The sequence below is a fragment of the Rhincodon typus genome, chromosome 28 (genome assembly GCF_021869965.1).
Source record: "Rhincodon typus isolate 14 chromosome 28, sRhiTyp1.1, whole genome shotgun sequence".
In the NCBI taxonomy this organism is placed as follows: Eukaryota; Metazoa; Chordata; class Chondrichthyes; order Orectolobiformes; family Rhincodontidae; genus Rhincodon; species Rhincodon typus.
The window spans coordinates 41,776,186-41,795,669 of NC_063359.1; the positions used below are offsets into that span (position 1 = coordinate 41,776,186).

General features: G+C 43.5%; 1 protein-coding gene across 2 annotated transcripts in view; it reads right to left on the reverse strand.

Moving 5' to 3' along the window:
• wdr38 (WD repeat domain 38) overlaps positions 1-16,554 on the reverse strand; it is a 45,537-nt gene extending 28,983 nt beyond the window's left edge. The window contains exons 1-6 of one of the 2 annotated variants that reach the window (XM_048613510.1): positions 16,318-16,554; positions 5,460-5,645; positions 4,571-4,679; positions 3,837-3,910; positions 716-805; positions 188-277 (exon numbers count right to left, since the gene is read on the reverse strand). In XM_048613510.1, coding sequence (XP_048469467.1) covers positions 188-277; positions 716-805; positions 3,837-3,910; positions 4,571-4,679; positions 5,460-5,537 — 441 coding nt within the window. In that variant the 5' untranslated portion in view covers positions 5,538-5,645; positions 16,318-16,554. The remainder of the gene's footprint in view (positions 1-187; positions 278-715; positions 806-3,836; positions 3,911-4,570; positions 4,680-5,459; positions 5,646-16,317) is intronic. The other variant, XM_048613511.1, reaches the window with a different exon arrangement.
• Between the last annotated feature and the right edge of the window lie 2,930 nt (positions 16,555-19,484).

Below are 19,484 nucleotides of genomic sequence, written 5' to 3' on the forward strand. Positions count from 1 at the left end.
TGTGTGGGAGCCGTGCCCCAGCGAGAGTCAGTGTGTGTGGGAGCCGTGCCCCAGCGAGAGTCAGTGCGTGTGGGAGCCATATCCTGCACCATAAGCATGTAAATTACAGAACATTCATGTGTTGAGCATTCTGGAGCAGTTCAACATCTCAAGCAAAACAACAACTGACCACGAAGTAGTCACTCACCGATCCAGAGACAATGAGATTGGATTGAGGGTTGAAGTTACAACAGAAAACATAGTTGCTGTGACCTTTCAGCGTCTTCAAACATTTGCCCTGGAATTATTGAAACCTGAGGTCAGTAGAGTGCAGATAGAGTTGGGCCTGCATTTAATTGGCAACTTTCACACTCTCATGTCCTGAAATGTTTCAAAAGCTAGATTACAGCTTTTGAAGTGTAAACACTATTAGATTGCAAAAACTCTGCCAGCCAACGAATGAACAGTAATACCTCACAAGCAACAATGACTACTAACGATCAAACAGTTAGTTTTAGTTATCTTGCTAGTGAATAAACACCCTTTTATATTCCTTTTCAAAAATTGTGGGTGTGGCACCTTTTACATCCAACTGAGATAACACGAGCATCTCATGGTGCGGTGCACGTTCAGCGCTGACTCTTTTCCGTAGTCATTCCAGGACAAAGAGCAAACCCAGATTTCCGAGTAATTCCCCTCACCATATCACATGATCAACACCAACTGGCTCACTTACCGAATTCACGTCCCATATTTTGAGGGTTTTATCATCTGAAGCCGACACTAGCAGGTTTGAATCTGTGGACCAGGCAACATCCGAGATTCCCTGTTTCAAACCAGATTGCAAACAATGAAAATATCTCTGCAGGTTACGTGAAAGTAAGTGGATTCTATACTGAAAAAGGGCATCAATCCATGGAACCTTCCAGCATTCACATTCCCATGCCTATACCAGTGCACTTCACATCCAATGATGTTGGTCTACAGCTAAGAGAACACCCAGGAAACAAACTGTGCACATCAATATCACAAATTGGAAAATGAAAACAATAACAATAACACAATCGTCAAGTGGCAGAGGGCCTGGACTAATGTGGCAAGGGCTAGGGGACCATAATGAAAGAGACAAGAGAAACAAGGTACAATAGCAATACCCTCTGAGGGACCAGTGACTAGAAACTGAACTGGTCCAGCCACAGAAATACACAGTGGCCACAAGAGCAATTCAGAGACTGGGAATTCTGCCAGGAGTATATTTTGCATTAGGAAGATTCTGATTTGAAGAGTGTTCAAAGAAAGAAGGGTGTGATCGAGAGATAGGGCAAGAGCCTCAGTGTTTACAATTGTCCAACAGGTTTGAGGTTCTTTCAGCTTGTTTGGATGAAGGTGAGGATTACAGGGAGGTTGGACTAACTTTATCATAGCACTCTGGCACTGGAAGCCATTCAAATGGAAGGAGCAAGAGGTAATCTAGTGGTAGTAGGGAATGCTATCCTATACCTGTGGCTTCACAGAACAAGGCCAGAAAATTATATCATACCAGGATTCAGTAGAAATGTTTCAAGCTGGAGGATCCAGCTACTGTGATCCAAGTGGATATTAATGATGTAGGGAGGAATAGGAAAAAGCTTCTGCTTAAACATTGTGAATTGTTAGACACCAAAGGGAACAGAACCAAAGCTTAGAGTTTAATCTAGCATTATGATTTAGAATCATAATGAAAAGGGACAGCATCGGTCAAGAGAATTCAGAGTTAATGTTTCTGGTGATCCTTCCTCTTAAACAAATAATACTTTAGGAAGCTTCAAGGATTTAGCAAGCACAAAGGGAAATAAAGATGAGCGGAATGCAGTGGATATTGTCTACACGGATTTTAGTAAGACATATTATGAGCTCCCACATGGTAGACTGGAAACGTAAAACAAAAATTGGCTGGCAAAATGAAGGAAAACGAAGATATTTTGTTAGCACTGTAAGAGCAAGAGAACAAAGGAAAGACTAGGATGTACATGTAACTTGTATGTGGATGCAGAAGTAGTGGGCAGGTTCTTAACGAGTATTTTGTCTCTCCCTTCACAAAGGGAAAGGATGATGCAGAGATTCTAACTAAAGAGTAAGTGAAAAATATTCAATAAAATAAACAGAACAAGAAGGGAAATATGTGATGGAGTGACCTACAAGTGGTATCCTAGACTGTTAAAGGATGCCAGGGTGGAAATAGCAAATCCTCTGAGCATGACTTTCCAAACTTACTAGATACTGGCGAGATACCAGAGGATCGGAGATCTGCAAACATTGTACCATTGCTTAAAAAGGGCAAGAGGGATAGGCCAAATAAATATAGGGTTGTCAGTTTGACTGTGGCAGTGGACAAATTGCTAGATTCAATCCTGAGAGATAAGATTACCTGTTACTTAGAAAGGTGAGAATTAGTCAGGGATAGTCAGCATGGTTTTGTTAACGGAAAGTCAGCCCTTCTTGACTGAATGTTTTGTGGAAGTATCCAGGAGGACTGATGAGGGAAGTGCAGTGGATATTGTCTACACGGATTTTAGCAAGACATATTATGAGTTCCCACATGGTAGACTGGTCAGAAAAATTAACGCGCTTGGGCAGCGATCAATAATGTTTTTCCAAAGGTTTTCCACAGGAGTCAGGGTTGAATTCCTGGCAGCTTCTGGTCTAAATATTTTTATTTATTCATTTATGGGACGTGAACATCATTGGCTGGTCCAGCATTTATTGCCCATCCATCATTGCCCTTGAGAAGATGGTGAGCTGCCTTCTTGAACCACTGCTGTCAATTCAGTGTAGGCACCCCTACAATGAATTGGGCAAAGTATCAAATATCAGAAGTGGGATACAATGCCGGAAACATACAAGACACTAGTTAAGCCAGTGCTGGACTTTTATATACTGTTCTAGACACCACATTACTGGAAAGATAATTTCTTTAGTAAGTTCAGAGGAGATTTACAAGAATATTGCCAGGGCTTTAGAAGTGCAGGCATGAGGAAAGACTGCATAAGCTGGTGCTGAACATTGTGCAACCATCAGCAAACATTCCAACTTCTGACTTTATGATGGAGGGAAGGTCATTGATGAAGCAGCTGAAGATGGTTGGGCCTAGGACACTACCGTGACGAACCTTAATTAAGGTATTCAAAATTATGAACAGGTTTTATAGAACAGACAGGGGGATACATCAGTAAGACAAGGAAAAAAGAGACAGATTTATGATAAATTGGCACAAATGAAAAGGGAGGGGAGGTTAATTTCTTACAGCGAGTTGGTATTATGTGGATTTTGCTGCCTGAAAGTGTTTGAAGCTATTCATTAAAGCTAATTCAAAATCAAATTAAAGGACTATGGAAACAGCAGGGGAGGGGAACTAACTTAACAACACTTACGAACAACTAGCACAGGTGCAAGTGTCCAAATTCACCTCTACTTGTGGTGTCTGATCCCACTCTATATTGTCTTGTGCTATATGCTGCTCAGCACTGCAGGGAGGACACTTCCTCCAGCAATGCTGTGGGGTCTTGCACGACCGCCAAAGGGGACAGACAGAGTATCAGTCTAAAATTCAGATAACAGGGCTTTCCCTCACAGCTGTAATGCAGTATCAAATCAAATATTGAGTTTAAAAATCAATAGAAGGAACAAAATCCACATTGTTCAGAGCTGGAGGCAAGGCTGAATCAGCTCAGCCAAGCTCAGGCCAACAACACCTTTCTCACGGGCACAGGTTCAGGTAAGACACTGCTTTGACCTTATTTAATGAGTTATCACTGTAACAGCCACAGAGTGGGTCACAGGGAGTAGAAAATGGCTGCACTCGTACTTTACACACTCACCAGTTTGTGTCCTAATATGGTCTTCTCAAACTTGCCATCGTAAGCACCCCAGATTTTAATCAATTTGTCAGCAGCTGTGGAGCAAGACAGAAAAATGGGCTTCAGCTTTGAGATAAAGCAACCTTCATTTACTTAGGGCCAGAGAGCTGCCCTGATCAGTCAACCCGCTGCTATATGAAAGCTATGAGGAGTGATAGTAAATCCCATCCTAACGCTAACCAGAAACCCCCCTCACCACCAACCCCCCCACCCTATCCATGTAACCCTGCATTTCCCATGGCCAATCCACCTAACCGGTACATCTTTGGACTGTTGTGGGAAATCGGAGCATCTGGAGGAAACTCATACAGAGACGGTGAGAACGTGCAAACTCCAAACAGACAGTTGCCTGAGGCTGGAATCGAACCCTGGCACTGTGAGGCAGTAATGTTAGCCACTGTGCCACCCTAAGAGCCACCAACCTAGGCAATTGGTGTGGTACAAAGGCAGGGGTGAGGAATGTCAAAGGAGAAAAAGTGTGGGGACAGGAAGCGAGGGCAGGTGACGAGGCGGGTGAATCAGCTCATTCACCACACTATGTATCAGGGATTCAGACGCGTTGTCGCCAGCATCTTGCTCAGCAGCCACAATGAGCATGGTGTTTAGCCACTGTTTGCTGGGGCTGATTCCTGATGATCAAAACTGACACTACGCACTCTCACTAAATAAATGAGTAATGAAACAGATCTACTTACAGGAACTTGCCAGCCATTCTCCATTTGGACTGAACTTCACCGATGACACAGCCTTTGTGTGTCCAGCCAGTGTGAATTTCAAGGTGTAATTCGGTTTCACTGCAGAAGGCTATTATTTAAACAAACATGAGATCTGTTTATGTGAAGCTGGATTGACATCACACCCACCATCGGCGCTCAGTAGTACAAACAAGTACCATCTATAAGAACTACTGCAGAAATTCACTAAGGCACCTCAGACAGCACCTTGTCAACCCACAAACACTTCCATCCAGAATGACAAGGACAGCAGATACAAGGGAATCACCACCCGCAAGTTCCCCTGAAGTCACTTATCATCCTGACTTGGAAATATAAATCGCTTTTCCTTCAGTGTTGCTGGGTCAAAATTCTGGAATTCTCTCCCTAACTACATTATGCGCCTGCCTACAGCACAGGAACTGCAGCAATTGAAGGCAGCTCACCATCACCTTCTCAAGGGGCAACTGGAAATGGGCAATAAATACTGATCCAGACAGCAATGCCCATGTTACAGGATCAAATAAACACAATTAAATAGCTTAGCAATTAAAACATTCCATTGGATGCCAGCAACGAAAATGGCAATTCTGATCAGTGACTGGTGGCCCAATAAAAATCTCAGACTGATTCTCTGGAATGGAGTTTGACAATGCAACCTTCTAATGGAAATAAAAACAGAAGATGCCGGAAAAACAACTCAGTAGGTTAGGCTGCATCTGTTTAGAAAGAGGAAGATACAGTTAGTGTTTCAGATCTGTGACTACCACCTGATCCTTTGACTAAGCTGAACACGCTGGCCACAGAGCTATGGCTAAGCAACCTACACTTAGCTTCTAAACTTCCCTAGCGAACATTCTTCACAACTCACCTTGTTTTGATTGGAGGAAGAAGGTATTGACTGTGTTTTTGTGCACTCTGACTCAGATTTTTTATCTTCAGTGGCCATTGTTGTTGAGCACACCAATGTGTCAGAGTCCTGATGTTGATTGTGAGGAAATTTACTTCTATCAAAAACAACTCCCTTTTCCAGGAATGGTTGGTGTGGGCGGAGCCTCTGTAAAAAGCAGAGAATAGAAAACTGGCAGTTCAGATCGCAACTCAAATTCACATGAATTGGCGGCACGGTGGCTCAGTGATTAGCACTGCTGCCTCACAGCGTCAGGGACCCGGGTTCAATTCCACCCTTGGGCGACTGTCTGTGTGGAGTTTGCACATTCTCCCCGTGTCTGTGTGGGTTTCCTCCCACAGTCCAAAGATGTGCAGGTTAAGTGGATTGGCCATGAAAAATTGCCCATAGTGTTGAGGGATGTGTAGATTAGGTGGGTTATAGGGGGACGGGTCTGGGTGGGATGCTGCAAGAGTTGGTGTGGACTTGTTGGGCCGAAGGGCCTGTTTCCACACTGTAGGGATTCTATGATCAATGGATGTGATGCAGCATTGCAGTCTCATGGAGTTGTATGTTGCAATCACACAATGATTTGCTGGACAAACTAACTGAGGAAACTGTTTCAAGTTACCAGCATTAAACAAACTGTTCATTACTGTCTCTGTCTGCACACCTACTGCATTTCATCCTATATTCAAATTCACATGAGGAATATTCTAATGCATTCTCTTTTCTTGATGTGCTACTTGAGAAAGCTATTAATGAGTTCACTCTTTCTGTCTATCAAAATCTATCTTCACTGGTCAACATACATGTTGGGATCTGAATACTTCTATGCGCTAGATGATTGGTGGTATCAACAGCTTGTAAATAGGGCATGCGCAAATTACTCACCTTGCAGAACAACGGCTATTCTGATTGTATAACTGTTCATTACATATAGCATAAACTCACAAAGAAACTAAAGGCTGTCACCTTCAAACCTGAAAAAAATGTCTTGTCTACCTCAAGTTACCCTGAAATGTACTCTCAAGTATCTCAAAAATGCGAATATTTAAGCATTCTGCTCCTGTACAGTAGAGACAGGAGTGATATACTTCACCAATGGGATGCAGTCATCAGTCAGAAATGATTGTCTATCTTTCACGTAATTGAGTAACATTAGGTAGTCATTTCAGTGCCAGTGCGATGCCAGCTGTGCATTCCAGTGACTGGATGATCAAATCAAACAGCATGCTCCTTCGGTTGTTTGTAACAGGCAGAGTACAGACTGTATTCAATCAGCCTACACTTACACATTCCAGAATAAACCATCTACTGTGAAGTGATCCTGTGACTGCAATATATGTTGAACAATCTAGAGTGCTAATAGTTAAACTAACAACCAATTTAAGATAATCAGCCACAGTCTTACTTGATTCACTTCTGTTGTCTGTATCAAACAAACCTTCCAACACAGAGACATGTTCTCTCCAAACTGCTTTGTTCGATGGCCCAGGAGCTCGGGGAACCTATAGTGCCCTGCTGCATCCTCTACATCAACACCAAAGCCAATTAGAGTCAACTTGCCAGCCAGTCAGAATTCGCCATCTTGCTGTAGAATAAACGGCTGCGATTGTTTGAAGTTCAGTATTATTGGCATTTGTCCCGATGAGCTTAAGACAAGAAACTTCAACAATGTTTCTCCCTGTCAAGTCTGTTGGTGCGGTCGGACTTAGTGCCTCTACTTATGGGGTCCAAGGGCACAAATGCCTGATAAGCACTTTCTCAAGATGCCTTCCTACCTTCAAAGATTGATGTAGGTCAAATTACAGGTACCTGGCCCTGTAACCTCCTTTGTCAGAGTGCATTAAGTTGATATTGCCTCTTCTTTTCCTTCTACTAAAATGTATTACCTCACATTTCATCTTAAATTCGTCATACCTGCTTATTCAACTTACATATCTTCCGTTGAGTGGCATCATCCTCGTTTCCCCACGAGGATGCGTCATCTCTGCTTCTGTTTTGTAGCATGTGTCCTTGGTAAACGGATCAACAGCACAGTCTTTACAATAAAGACAAAATTTCCTCACACTCCTCAGTTTTAGCTATCGGCTTCCCCCTTTATCTAAGCCATTCAACTTAATCTGCTGCAAGCTTTCTGAACATACTGCCACTGATATGGGATCTGAGGTTCTCTCAAAGAGTGCCTCACTTTATCTGCATGGAATACAGTGTCACACTGTCTATCATCTCTCACATTAACTCATCTCCTCAATCACTTGCAAGATCTGAGATTGGACATAAAATTCATGACAACTAATCTACGCTTCAACTGAGAACAGTCTCAGGCTACTGGCTTACTGTTGAGAAAAAAAATACTGCCTCTCGTAGTGCAGAATTGTTAAAACCTTACGTGTTGACTTTAAGTTCAGTAACAGGCAAATACAGCAAGTGACAACCCCCATATCAATCTATTACCAACAATTTCCAATGTCAACTGCTCCCAACAGCAGGAGATTCACTCCATCAGACCTCCTGACTCCTTAGTCTAACCTGCACCAAACGATGAATCATCTGAGTGACCCATTCAGCTAAAGCTGAATACTCACATCCAGTTGATTATACTGAATATCTCCTTCAGTTTCAAGCAAACTAAACTTCTTGACAGTTTTTCACAAATCACTGTACCTCCTTCACTGCTCTACGTTTCTCCTTCTGAACATACAAAAGCATTTGACAAATCAGACAGGGAAAGTTTGCCAAGTACAGGGAACAGGTCTGGTGTGGCAGCTGAGGCTAAAGTGTGGACAAAGCACAGTGTCAAGTGGACAAAGTGTGGAAAAAAGAAAAAAAAAGTGTGATGTGCACATGCACACAAACTGGAGGTGATGGCCTGATTCTTGCAGGAGTGGCTACATTTACGGGAATTTTGTTCTTGCTTTAATTTTTTTTTTCTACAGCTTAGCTCTGCATCCTAACCAGGACTAGTCAACAGTATGTGCAGAAATGTGCACTGTACCAGAGATCAGAGTCCTACACTATGGTACAGGACCATCAGGACATAAGGTCACATATCCAATTTTATGGCACTAGCTACTGCTTTCTCTCAAGTCCTTATTCACAAATACACTGAAAAGTTTTGGAACATTTAAAGTGTACTAATGTATCAGTGTGAACAAGGTAGGTAGGTGGTGTTAGGTGGGCAAGGCAGCAGCTGAGCAGGGTGCTGAGGTTAGGTCAAGGTGCAGTGCATAGAAAATACAGGTTTGTCTTGGAGTCAAATCCTGGGGAGACTGACATTCACAGGTGGAACTCTCGCAAGACCTGAGATTCTTTAATGCAAAAAGTTCCAAAGAAACACAAATACTCTATAGTGCTCCAAGATGCAAACACAACAGTTAGACTAGCACTTCAACTAATTAATGAGGAACAGCCACAGACAGATAACGTGACTGGAGGAAATAAATGTCACAAAATAAAGAGGCTATTCGCCCAGTTAAATGAGAATAATGTCAAAGGAGGCAAAAAAATAACTAAATATTCAAATAGATAATGATGAGACAAAGAGACAAGAGGCTAGGGATACAAGAGGCATGTAACTCACCTCTGCTCACATGAAAGCCTTTCCACCATTGACAAGGCACAAGTCAGGAGAATGATCCACTTGCCTGGATGGGTGCAGCTCGACACCATCCACCACCGACGCTCAGTAGCAGCAGCGTGTACTATCTACAAGATGCACTGCAGAGATTCACCAAAGATCCTCAGACAGCACCTTCCAAACCTACAACCACTTCCATTTAGAAGGACAAGGGCAGCAGATGCATGGGAACACCACTACCTTCAAGTTCCCCTCCAAGTCACTCACCATCCTTGACTGGGACATATATCACTGTTCCTTCACTGTGGCTGGGTCAAAATCCTGGAATCCCCATCATAATGAATTTTTGGTCAACCCATACCACGTGGACTTTAGTGGTCAAGAAGGCTTCTCACTACCACCTTCTCAAGGACAACTAGAGACAGGCAACAAATGCTGGCCCAGCCAGTGATGCCCACAACCCATAGATAAATTGAAACAAACCCAAGTTATTTCCATGTTCCTCCATGGAAATGGTATTTTTTTTAAACTGTGGGTGACTCCAGAAGTAGGGACACTGTTTTAAAATTAGGGATCACCCTTTTATGATACGGATGAGTAGAATTTTTGTTACTCAGTTGAGAGACTTTGGAATTTTGTTTCAGATGTCAGTGGAGGCAGGGTCTTTGAACATTTTTAAGACAGAGTAGGTAGATTCTTGTTAGACAGAGGAATCAACAGTTACAGGGTAGATGGAAATGTGGAATTCAAAAGACAAACAGACAATGATCTTATTGAATGAGAGAGCAGATCAGAGGGGCTGAATGGCCTACTTCCATTCCTCATTAGTATGTTCACATGCACAGTGATAGCTGAACTTGACTGGTCAGCAAAACTAAACTTTAAAAAGAGACATTTGATGGAGTGTTAATTGCACAAAAGGAAATCAAATCCATTCCCTTCAGCTGAAAGCTGTTCAGTAGCAGCTGGCAGCTCTGCCCCAAGCTCCTGTTGGCAAAGCAAAGAAAGGGAAAAAGGAAAAACACAAAGTGAAAGTGGCGGAGAAGTTCAAGACCTCTCAAATAAACAGGCAAGCACAGTGCAAGAAACACAGCAACAAGAAGCTCAGCAGTGTGAATTCACAAGCCAGGTGCAACACCCAGAAACTGGAGTAGCAATGATTCTCTAGATAGTGATTTGAATTGCAGACGCGGCAAATCTGTTCACAGAAACGTACAGTACAAAGTGGATGCCAAGTAGAAAGAGTACAGAAGTAGAGCAGTGATTATAATCCAGAAATGCTGCGGCAAGCCCAAGAGAAAGTAACAGACCACAATCTCTGAATCTTTGTGGATATGGAGGTCATGCCAGAGGACTCAAAAGTTGTTCATTTGACACTTTTCGAAGTGAAAAAGCAGAGTAGCCAGGATAACATCATTGGTGGTGAAACTTCTAGAGGCCACGTTATGGGTTAAAATTAAATCACATTTTGAAAGAGGTGTGTTAATTTGGCATGGATTTATAAAAGACAAAGGTCAGCAGATGATGGAGATTTGAAACAAAAACAGAAATTGCTGGAGAAACTCAGCAACACTGGCAGCATCTTTGGACAGACACAGACTTAACATTTCAAGTCCGAAGACTCTTCATCAGAACTGAATGCAGCTTGGAGAAACTGGTATTTGTGCTGAAGACGAGGTGGGGGACCACAGGGACTGTTTCCTCTGGGACACGCTGGTCCACTCCTCCTTCATTCCCAACACCTCCTCTCACTCCCACAGCACTTTGCCATGCAATCAGAGAAGATGCAATACCTGCCTGTTAATCTCCTCCATATCCAATGCCCCAAACACACCTTCCAGGTAAAGGAGTAATTTACTTGCACTTCACACATTCTAGTACACTTCATTTGCTGCTCACAGTGTAGTCTCCTTTACATCGAGGAGACAAAATGCAGACTGGGTGACTGCTTTGCAGCTCACCTACGTTCTGTCTGTAGAAATAACCCCAAGCTTTTGAGCCACAATGTCAAAGCTTTCTCATAGCAAATCATTAGTAGTTAACCACTAGGCTGGTGACTGCAACAGCATACAAAACTGAAAAAAGCATTGCAGGTGAAAACCTGGAATAGGAACAGTAAATGTTGGAAACGATTGGCAAATCTAGTAACCAGAGACTCGGGTAATGTTCTGGGATCCCAGGTTCGAATCGAACCACGGCAGATGGTGGAATTTAATTCAGTTACAAATACCCTGAAATTTAAAACACGATGATGAAGGCGAAGACCCTGTTCATTGTTGTAAACACCCATCTGATTCACAAAAATCCTTTAGAAATGGAAAAGGCACTGTCCTTACTCTGGTCTGGCCAATGTATGACTCCACATCCATACAAATGTAGTTGACTTTTAACGGCCCTCTGGAATGGCCAAGCACGTCATTGAGTTGCATCATCGGCTGAAAAGTCTCAGACAAAGAATGAATACGGATGGACCACCTGGCATCTACCTAGGCACAGGAAACAACAGAAAATACAGCCCTGTTGATCCTGCAAAGTCCTCCTCTCTAATATCTGGGGGTTAGTGCCAAAACTGGGAGAATTGTCTCACAGACTAATCAAGCAACAACCTCACGGGATCAGATTTGATGGTCATGGCCAACACTATCCATGGGTATATCCAATCCCACCAACAGGACAGACCTAGCAGAGGTGGCAGCACAGTGGTATACAGCCAGGAGGGAGTGGACCTTGAAGTACTCAACACTCTGGACACCGTGAAGTTTCATGGCGTCAAGTTCAACACAAATAAGGAGACCTCCTGCTGATTACCAAATACCATCCTCCCATTGCCGATGACTGTGCTCCTTCACATTAAACAACACAGAGAAGCACTGAGGACAGGGAAATGTAGCCGGATGGGGGAACTTCAAGGTCCATCGCCAAAGTGTTTTGGCAGCACGACTACTGACTGAACTGGGGAGTCCTAATGGACGCTGCTGCTAGATTGAGTCTGCAGTAGGTGGTAAGGGAGCAAGGGCGAAAAACATATTTGACCGTATCCTCACCGATCTGCCTGTGCAAATGCATTTGTCCACGACAGTATTGGAAAGAGTGACGATCGCACAGATTTGAAGGGACAAAATCTCATCTGCACACTGATGATACCCTCTACCATTTTGCATGATAGGATTCCCTTGCTGAATGGGATGGACTTAGAACACATCTAGAAACTCATCAGCAAATATAACCTGCAACCTCATGATCTAACATATACCCATTCGAGCATTACCATTAAGCGTGAGGATCAACCCTGGTTCAATGGAGAGTGCAGGAGGGCATGCCAGGAGCAGCATCAGGCATACCTAAAACTGAAATGCAACCTGGTGAACAGACAGTAGTACAGGAGACAACAAGATGTAGAGCTGGATGAACACAGCAGGCCAAGCAGCATCAGAGGAGCAGGAAGGCTGATGTTTTGGGCCTAGACCCTTCTTCCTACTATCTCTAGTACAGGAGACATACACCAGAGCGTGCCATGCTTCTAGTCTAGCTGCTCCACTGAAGTCAAAATACTAGTATCAACCTGACAACGTAAAAAATTGCCCAGGTACATTTTGTACACAAGAAGCAGAACAAATCCATTTACTGGACAATCAGTCGGCTCTCAATCATCAGCAAAATGATGGAAGGTGTCATCAACAAGCAGCACCTGCTCAGTGACGCACAGTTTGGGTTCCACCAGGGTCACTCAGCTCCTGACCTCATTACGGCCTTGGTTCAAACATGGACAAAAGAGCTGAATTCCAGAGGTGAAGTGAGGTGAGGTGAGAGTGACAGCCCTTGACATCAAGGCTTGCATTCGACCAAGTGTGGCATCAAGGAGCATTAGAAAAAAACTGGAATCAATGGATATCGGAGGCAAACTCTTCAGTTGTTGGAGTCATACCTGGCACATAGGAATATGGTTGTGGTTGCTGGAGGTCACTTTCTCTCAGGTCTAAGACATCTCTGCAGGTGCTCCTCAGCGTAGTGACCAAGACCCAACCATCTTCAGCTGCTTCATCAATAATCTTTCATTCATAAGGTCAGAAGTGGAGATGTTTGTTGATGATTACATGATGTTCAGCACCATTCCTGACTCCTCAGGTACTGTCCATGATCAAATAAATGCAGTAATACCTGGACAATATCGAGGTTTGTGCTAAGTCGCAGGAAATAATATATAGGTCATTCAAGTATCAGGCAATGACCAACTCCAATAGGAGACAATCAAACCATTGCCACTTGACTTTCAATAGTATTACCTTCACCTGAATCCCTGACTATGAACGCCTTGGGGTTTACCAGAAAGTGAACTGGACTCATCATACAAATACAATGGCCATAAGACAAAGTTAGAAGCTAGGAATCCTGAAGTGAGTAACTCACCTCCTGACTTCCTAAAACCTGCTCATCATCTACAGCCACAAGTCAGGAGTGTGATGAACACTCCCTACTTGCTTGGGTGAGCACAGCTTCATTAGCACTTGAAGCCTGATACCATCCAGAACAAAACAGCCTCTTATTGGACAAGGGTCTGAAGAAGGGTCCAGACCCGAAATGTCAGCTTTCCTGCTCCTCTCATGCTGCTTGGCCTGCTGTGTTCATCCAGCTCTACACCTTGTTATCTCAGCCTCTTATTGGCATTACATTCACTCCCTCCACCATCAACATTCAACCGCTGCAGTGTGTACCATCTACAAGATGCACTACAGAAATTCACCAAGTCCGGGAGCCTTTCCAGACTCATGATCACCACCATCTAGAAGGACGAGGGCAGCAAAGACATGGGAACATCACCACCAGCAAGTTTTCCTCCAAGCCACTCACCACCCAGAGTTGAAAATATATTGCTATTACTTCAGTATTGCTGGGAAATCCTGGATTCCCTCCCTAGCGGCATTGTGGGTCTACCCACAGCACATAGATTGCAACAGTTCAAAAAGGGAGCTCACCACTCAAGGGCAACTAGGGATAGGAAAGGAATGCTTGCCTAACCGGCAAATGCTCACATCCCACAAATGAATTTCTAAAACCAGTAGAGGCTGTGAATTAAGGAAAAAGATGGTGCTTGTATTTTAGATCTTTGCCCATTGTCACGATTATGACTTTGAGGACAGGGCAGGCAAGTGCATACTAGCAAAACTTAGAAACATTGGCACTGTGTCACATTTTGGGGGAAGGGAAGGGTTAAGAATAAGGAGGAGAAATATGCACTTAATGGTGAAATTTTAAGAGTTTAAAAAAAAAAGAGGCTGAAGTGTTCCAAGACACGAATCTCCAAACAGGAGGACAACCAATTAAACTTGATAGTAAGGAACACTCTACCACTACCTCAACTGTTGCGTGGTGGACATTGATTACGTCAAATATCACAATTTACCAAGGAATGAAGTGACTGCAAGTGTTTGTATCTTCAGGAGAGAAAGGAGTCAAAAAGCCCATTACATTATATCTGCCTTGTCACATTTTGTGGTACTGAACTTCAATGCTATAAACTGAACAATTCTAGGATGAAAATTCTTTAACAGTTTCATCACTCTGACAGATGATCCTCTCCCAAAGCCGTCTCCTCTACAGAAACACACAATGAACCCAAATAAAACCACAACAGATGGCCAAAGAATCATCAAGTTACTGCATTAGATCATTTTATACAGGAGACTGCAAACATCCATTTTGCAGACACCAATGCAGGGTGCTCATGCTATCCAACCCGAAGCTGAGTCTAGCCGTTTCAAGATATCATTTAGTACACCCATCAACCTATCACCCCCCTAAAGGGCTTGACTTGGCCAGCTACAGCTCCACAGGTGCCGGGTAGCCTGCATGTGCCTCAATGTTCTTTCTGTGAAAGGTTATGAATACAAGGGAGGTATTTATCAGAAAAGCATCACAGCTAATCCTGAATAAAAACTGAAAGAACTGTGAATGCTGTAAATCAGGAACAAAAACAAAAACAATCTAGCAACTTTGTTTTTGCAGCTAGTCCTGCCCCTACCCAAGGTTTTTGTACAAATAGACAATGGATAAGAATTCCAAACTGTTTGTCCTCTCCTCTCCCAGCCTCCAAGACAACACAGAGGCCTTGAGCCCAATTTAATTTCTCCTGATACAAAGCCTGAAAGATTGTAACAAAAACAGAAGCTGCTGGAAAAGCTCAGCAGATCTGGCAGAATCGTTGAAGAAAAATCAAAGAGTTAGCGTTTCTGGTCCGGTGACCCTTCCCCAGAACGCCGAGTTCCGAGGAAGGGTCACTGGAACCGATACGTTAACTCTGGTTTTTCTTCACAGGTGGCAGGATTGGTTGACAGTGATGCAGCACATAATATCCTGGGGTTTATTAATTGCGACATCAAGTACAAGAGCAAATGGTGATGTTGAACTTGCACAGAATAGTAGCTCACCTTCAGCTGAACAACTGTCACCACCTCTGAGCCTCACACTTTAGAGCAACGTGCCAGTGTTGAAAAACGTGCATGCAAGATTTCACAAGAAATGACTCCAGGGATGATGCACTTCATTAACAAAGTCTGATTGGAGAAATTGGGGCACTTTTCCTTGTTGAAAAGACAACTAAGGAAGAAATTAGGAGTCAAACTCATGAGGGGTTCACAACAGTGTAGATAAAGTCTAATCCCACTTGTGGATGGATTGAAAATGAGACAGCATGGATTCAAGTAAACGAAGAAATAAAATTGCAACAGAGAAAGCTTTTACGTGCAATGAGTGGTTAGGATCTTGAATGCACCACCTGAGAATGTGCTGGAGGGAAGTTCAATGAAGGAGTTCCAAAGAGAATTAGCCTGTATCTGACAATGAGGGTTGCAGAGAGAAGGTAGGAGAATAGCAGCACTAAGTGCAATAATCAGTGAGGTAGCATAAGTCTAATACGCCGAGTGACCGCCTCCTGCATTGTAACCATTCTGAGAGGTCGAGGGTCATCCACCCCTCACTGTCCTGACAGGACAGGGATTGTCTGAGACTGGGATCAAGGAACTAAGGGGGTCACAGTTCGAATGTAATGTGAGAGAGTGGAGGTTGCTGGGGAATAAGGTGGATTCCAGCCCTGCCTGTGATTCCCTGGGGCGGTGAGGAGAGAGGAGCCGGGCGACAAGGGGCGGGGAGACTGAGCCTGTGGTGGATCTTGGAATGGGACTGGACCCTAGGTAACCGGCGTCCAAACCCTGAATCCAGGCTAAGGCTGAGCCTCGGGGCCTCCACTGCCGCCGTTGTTACCTGCCTCCGCCGCTCTCCCCGTGCGGCCTGGGCCTGCCGCCGCTCTCCCCGTACAGCCTCGGCCTGCCGGCGCTGCTCTCCCCGTGCAGCCTCGGCCTGCCGCCGCTCTCCCCGTGAAGCCTGAGCCTCGACCTGCCGCTCCCGCCGCCGTCGCTCTCCCCGTGCAGCCTGAGCCTCGGCCTGCCGCCGCCGCTCCTACTGCTCGATGTGGCGGGAGCGCTCACTGCGCTTGCGCCCCGCCAAACCTGGCCAGTGACAAAGAGCCGAAAAGGCCAAGAGAGCACAAGCAGTCAGAGACTCCGGCTGCAGCGCCCCACTGGAAGCAGACCTCCCTAAGAATAACGGGGACAGCGAGTGGCCAGCCTTGGAAAGGCGATGGAAACAGCTTGAGGAGTAAATTATGGATCATTTGCAATGTTTGGGAAGGAGAGGTGGGGATTGGAGAACCGTTCTGAGGAAGGGTGACTGGACCCGAAACATTAACTCTGATTTTTCTTCACTGATGCTGCCAGAGCTTCTGAGCTTTTCCAGCAACTTATGTTTTTGTTCCTGATTTGCAGCATCCGCAGTTCTTTCGGTTTTTATTGAAGAACCAGTCTATGGACAACATAATTGCTCAGTCAACTGCTGTGTTTAGAAAGTAGAGGCTGTTTAACCTGGTTTTGGTTTGTTTTAAAAACAGTAGAAAGTAGAAGTGATATCTGTGTTTGTGTGTCCATTGAGTGGGATGATGTGGAGGTGCCAGTGTTGGACGGAGGTGGACAAGGTCAGAAAACACACAACACCAGATTATACTCCAACAGGTTTATTTGAAAACACAAGCTTTCACTCCTGACACCTGAAGAAGAACTGAGGCTCTGAAAGCTTGTGTTTTTAAATAAACCTATTGGACTACAACCTGGTGTTGTGTGATTTCTGACATTGAGAGGGAGCATGCGGTGTCCAACAAAACAGTAGCTGCTTCTAAAGACCATTGGGCATCCCAGGGGCTGGGGCGCACCTTCAGAAAATAATGTTATATTTTAATTTTGATCAGTTTCCTTTTGTTTTTGTTACAGTGCCCCATCAGAGGCTGTCTAAACTGATTGAGATTTATTTTAAAAGAGTCAAAAGTAGAAGTGAAAGTTGAAATCCATTTGGAGGTCCATTTATACAACAAATAAGATGTCCTACTTGAAAATAAACAAAAAGGTCAAAGCAATGTTGGATCTCAATAGTTGAACATCAGGCGATACAATGTCCACATTTGAGTATTGGGTACAATTCTGGGCCTTTGGAGACAATTTTTTTCCTCTCAATCTTGTAGAGGATGTTGTGTCACTGACTAGGCCACCATTTATTACGCATTCCAGTAACAGTTAATTACATTGATGGGAGGATGGAGTCACACGTAGGCCAAACAAGCTAAGGATGACACATATTTGCTTCTCTAAAAGGCGTCAGTGAGCCAGATGGGTTTTTACCTCAATTGACAACGGAAATTTGGTTGTCATTTTTTTATTTCAGATTTTTGTCCCCGGAGCAACGGAGGAGCTGCGATACAAATCCCGGTACAGCGTGACTTATCTTGTTGCTGCTGAGTGCCATGGAGGAGCAGACTGAAGGTTAGAGCAGTGCGGGACAATTGCTGGACTTGGACTTGGCACCACGTGCTGAGCTACTGTTATCTGACATTTTCACTATGTTGTAACTACCTCTGTAAGTAATGCTTATGCTTTGCTTTAATCCTCTTAGTGTAAGAACACTTTTTTTGACTCTGTAAGATTTGTATTTAGGTACTTGTACCTAAGATGGCGCCATTAAAAGGCAGCCATTGTAAAGACTTTTCACAGTACTCCTATACCTCTGTATTGTAGTACAAGTGACAATAAAGGATGTTCTATTCTGTTCTATTTTATTCAGTTCCAATTTCACAATCTGCCAATGGTAAAATTCAAACCCATGTCACCAGAACTGGATTACTACAACACAGACATTACCTATTAGCCAACTGTTAGCAAAGCAGTTCTAGGATTCCGATCTAGCAACAATAAGGGAACAATAATATATTTCCAACTCAGGATGGTGTTTGGTTTGAAAGGAAACTTGCAGATGGTGGTCTTTCCTTGTATCTGGGTTTGCAAGGTGCTGTCAGGGAGCCTTGATGAATTTCTGCATTAAATCTTGTAGATCATACACACTGCTGTAACTGTGCATTCGTGGTAAGGCAGTAAATTTTGAAAGTGATTTACTACAGAACTCTTGTCCTCTGACCTCTGGAGGCACAATTTTATATAGCTGGTCTAGTTCAACTGCTCACTACTTATCAGTTTAAACTGGAAATTGCCTAGATCTTGCTGCATTTAGACATGGACTGCTTCAGTATCTGAGGAGTTGTGAATGGTCATGAACATTGTGCTTTGCCCCAGTTCTTTGTTCCATTTTAGGACAGATCAGTCATGATCTTGTTGAACTGTTCAACAGAAGCAAGAGGCTGAATGACCTTCTCCTGATCCAAAAACAAGATGAGGAGCTGATTGCCCTCTCCATGTATTGTTCACCTTATTGCGTTGAACGTTAATCATTGTACCTGTGTGTAGCAATGCTTATTTAACCCAATTGACTGTTCACACCCTCCCGAGCTATCAACATAAACTCACAGTCTTTGTCAGTAATAATCATCACAGAGCAGGATTGATAATGCCCATAAAATGGTCGAGTAATTGGACAGTTCTTTAAAAGGTCTCAGCATAATAAATAATCCTCAACCTTCTGAACAGAAAAATCAGTACACACCCCAGAGTTTCATTAACTTCATGATCTCTGCATCTTTTGTTTTAAAACTGTACTTGTACAGTTAGCTTGACAGCAATCATGTTGTGTAGAACCTCCTGGCACTAACAATGTGAGCAAAAACTCTGTTTTCAGCTAACAGGCAGCAAATAAAGGCATAAAATAGGAGTGTTGAGCTCAGTCAATTTACAAATATTAAATAAACATTTCACTGTAACATGAATTCTAAATTGATAACTGGTAAAATGTGTTGAGGAAAACTTAGAATAGCATCACAGCAACTGGAAGCTACTGAGCCCCTCAAGCTTTTGAGGTTATTCAATTAGATCACAGCTGATCTGTATCCTAACCCTGCCCATTCTTCAATCATAAGAAATTTAATTCTGATGCAAGGT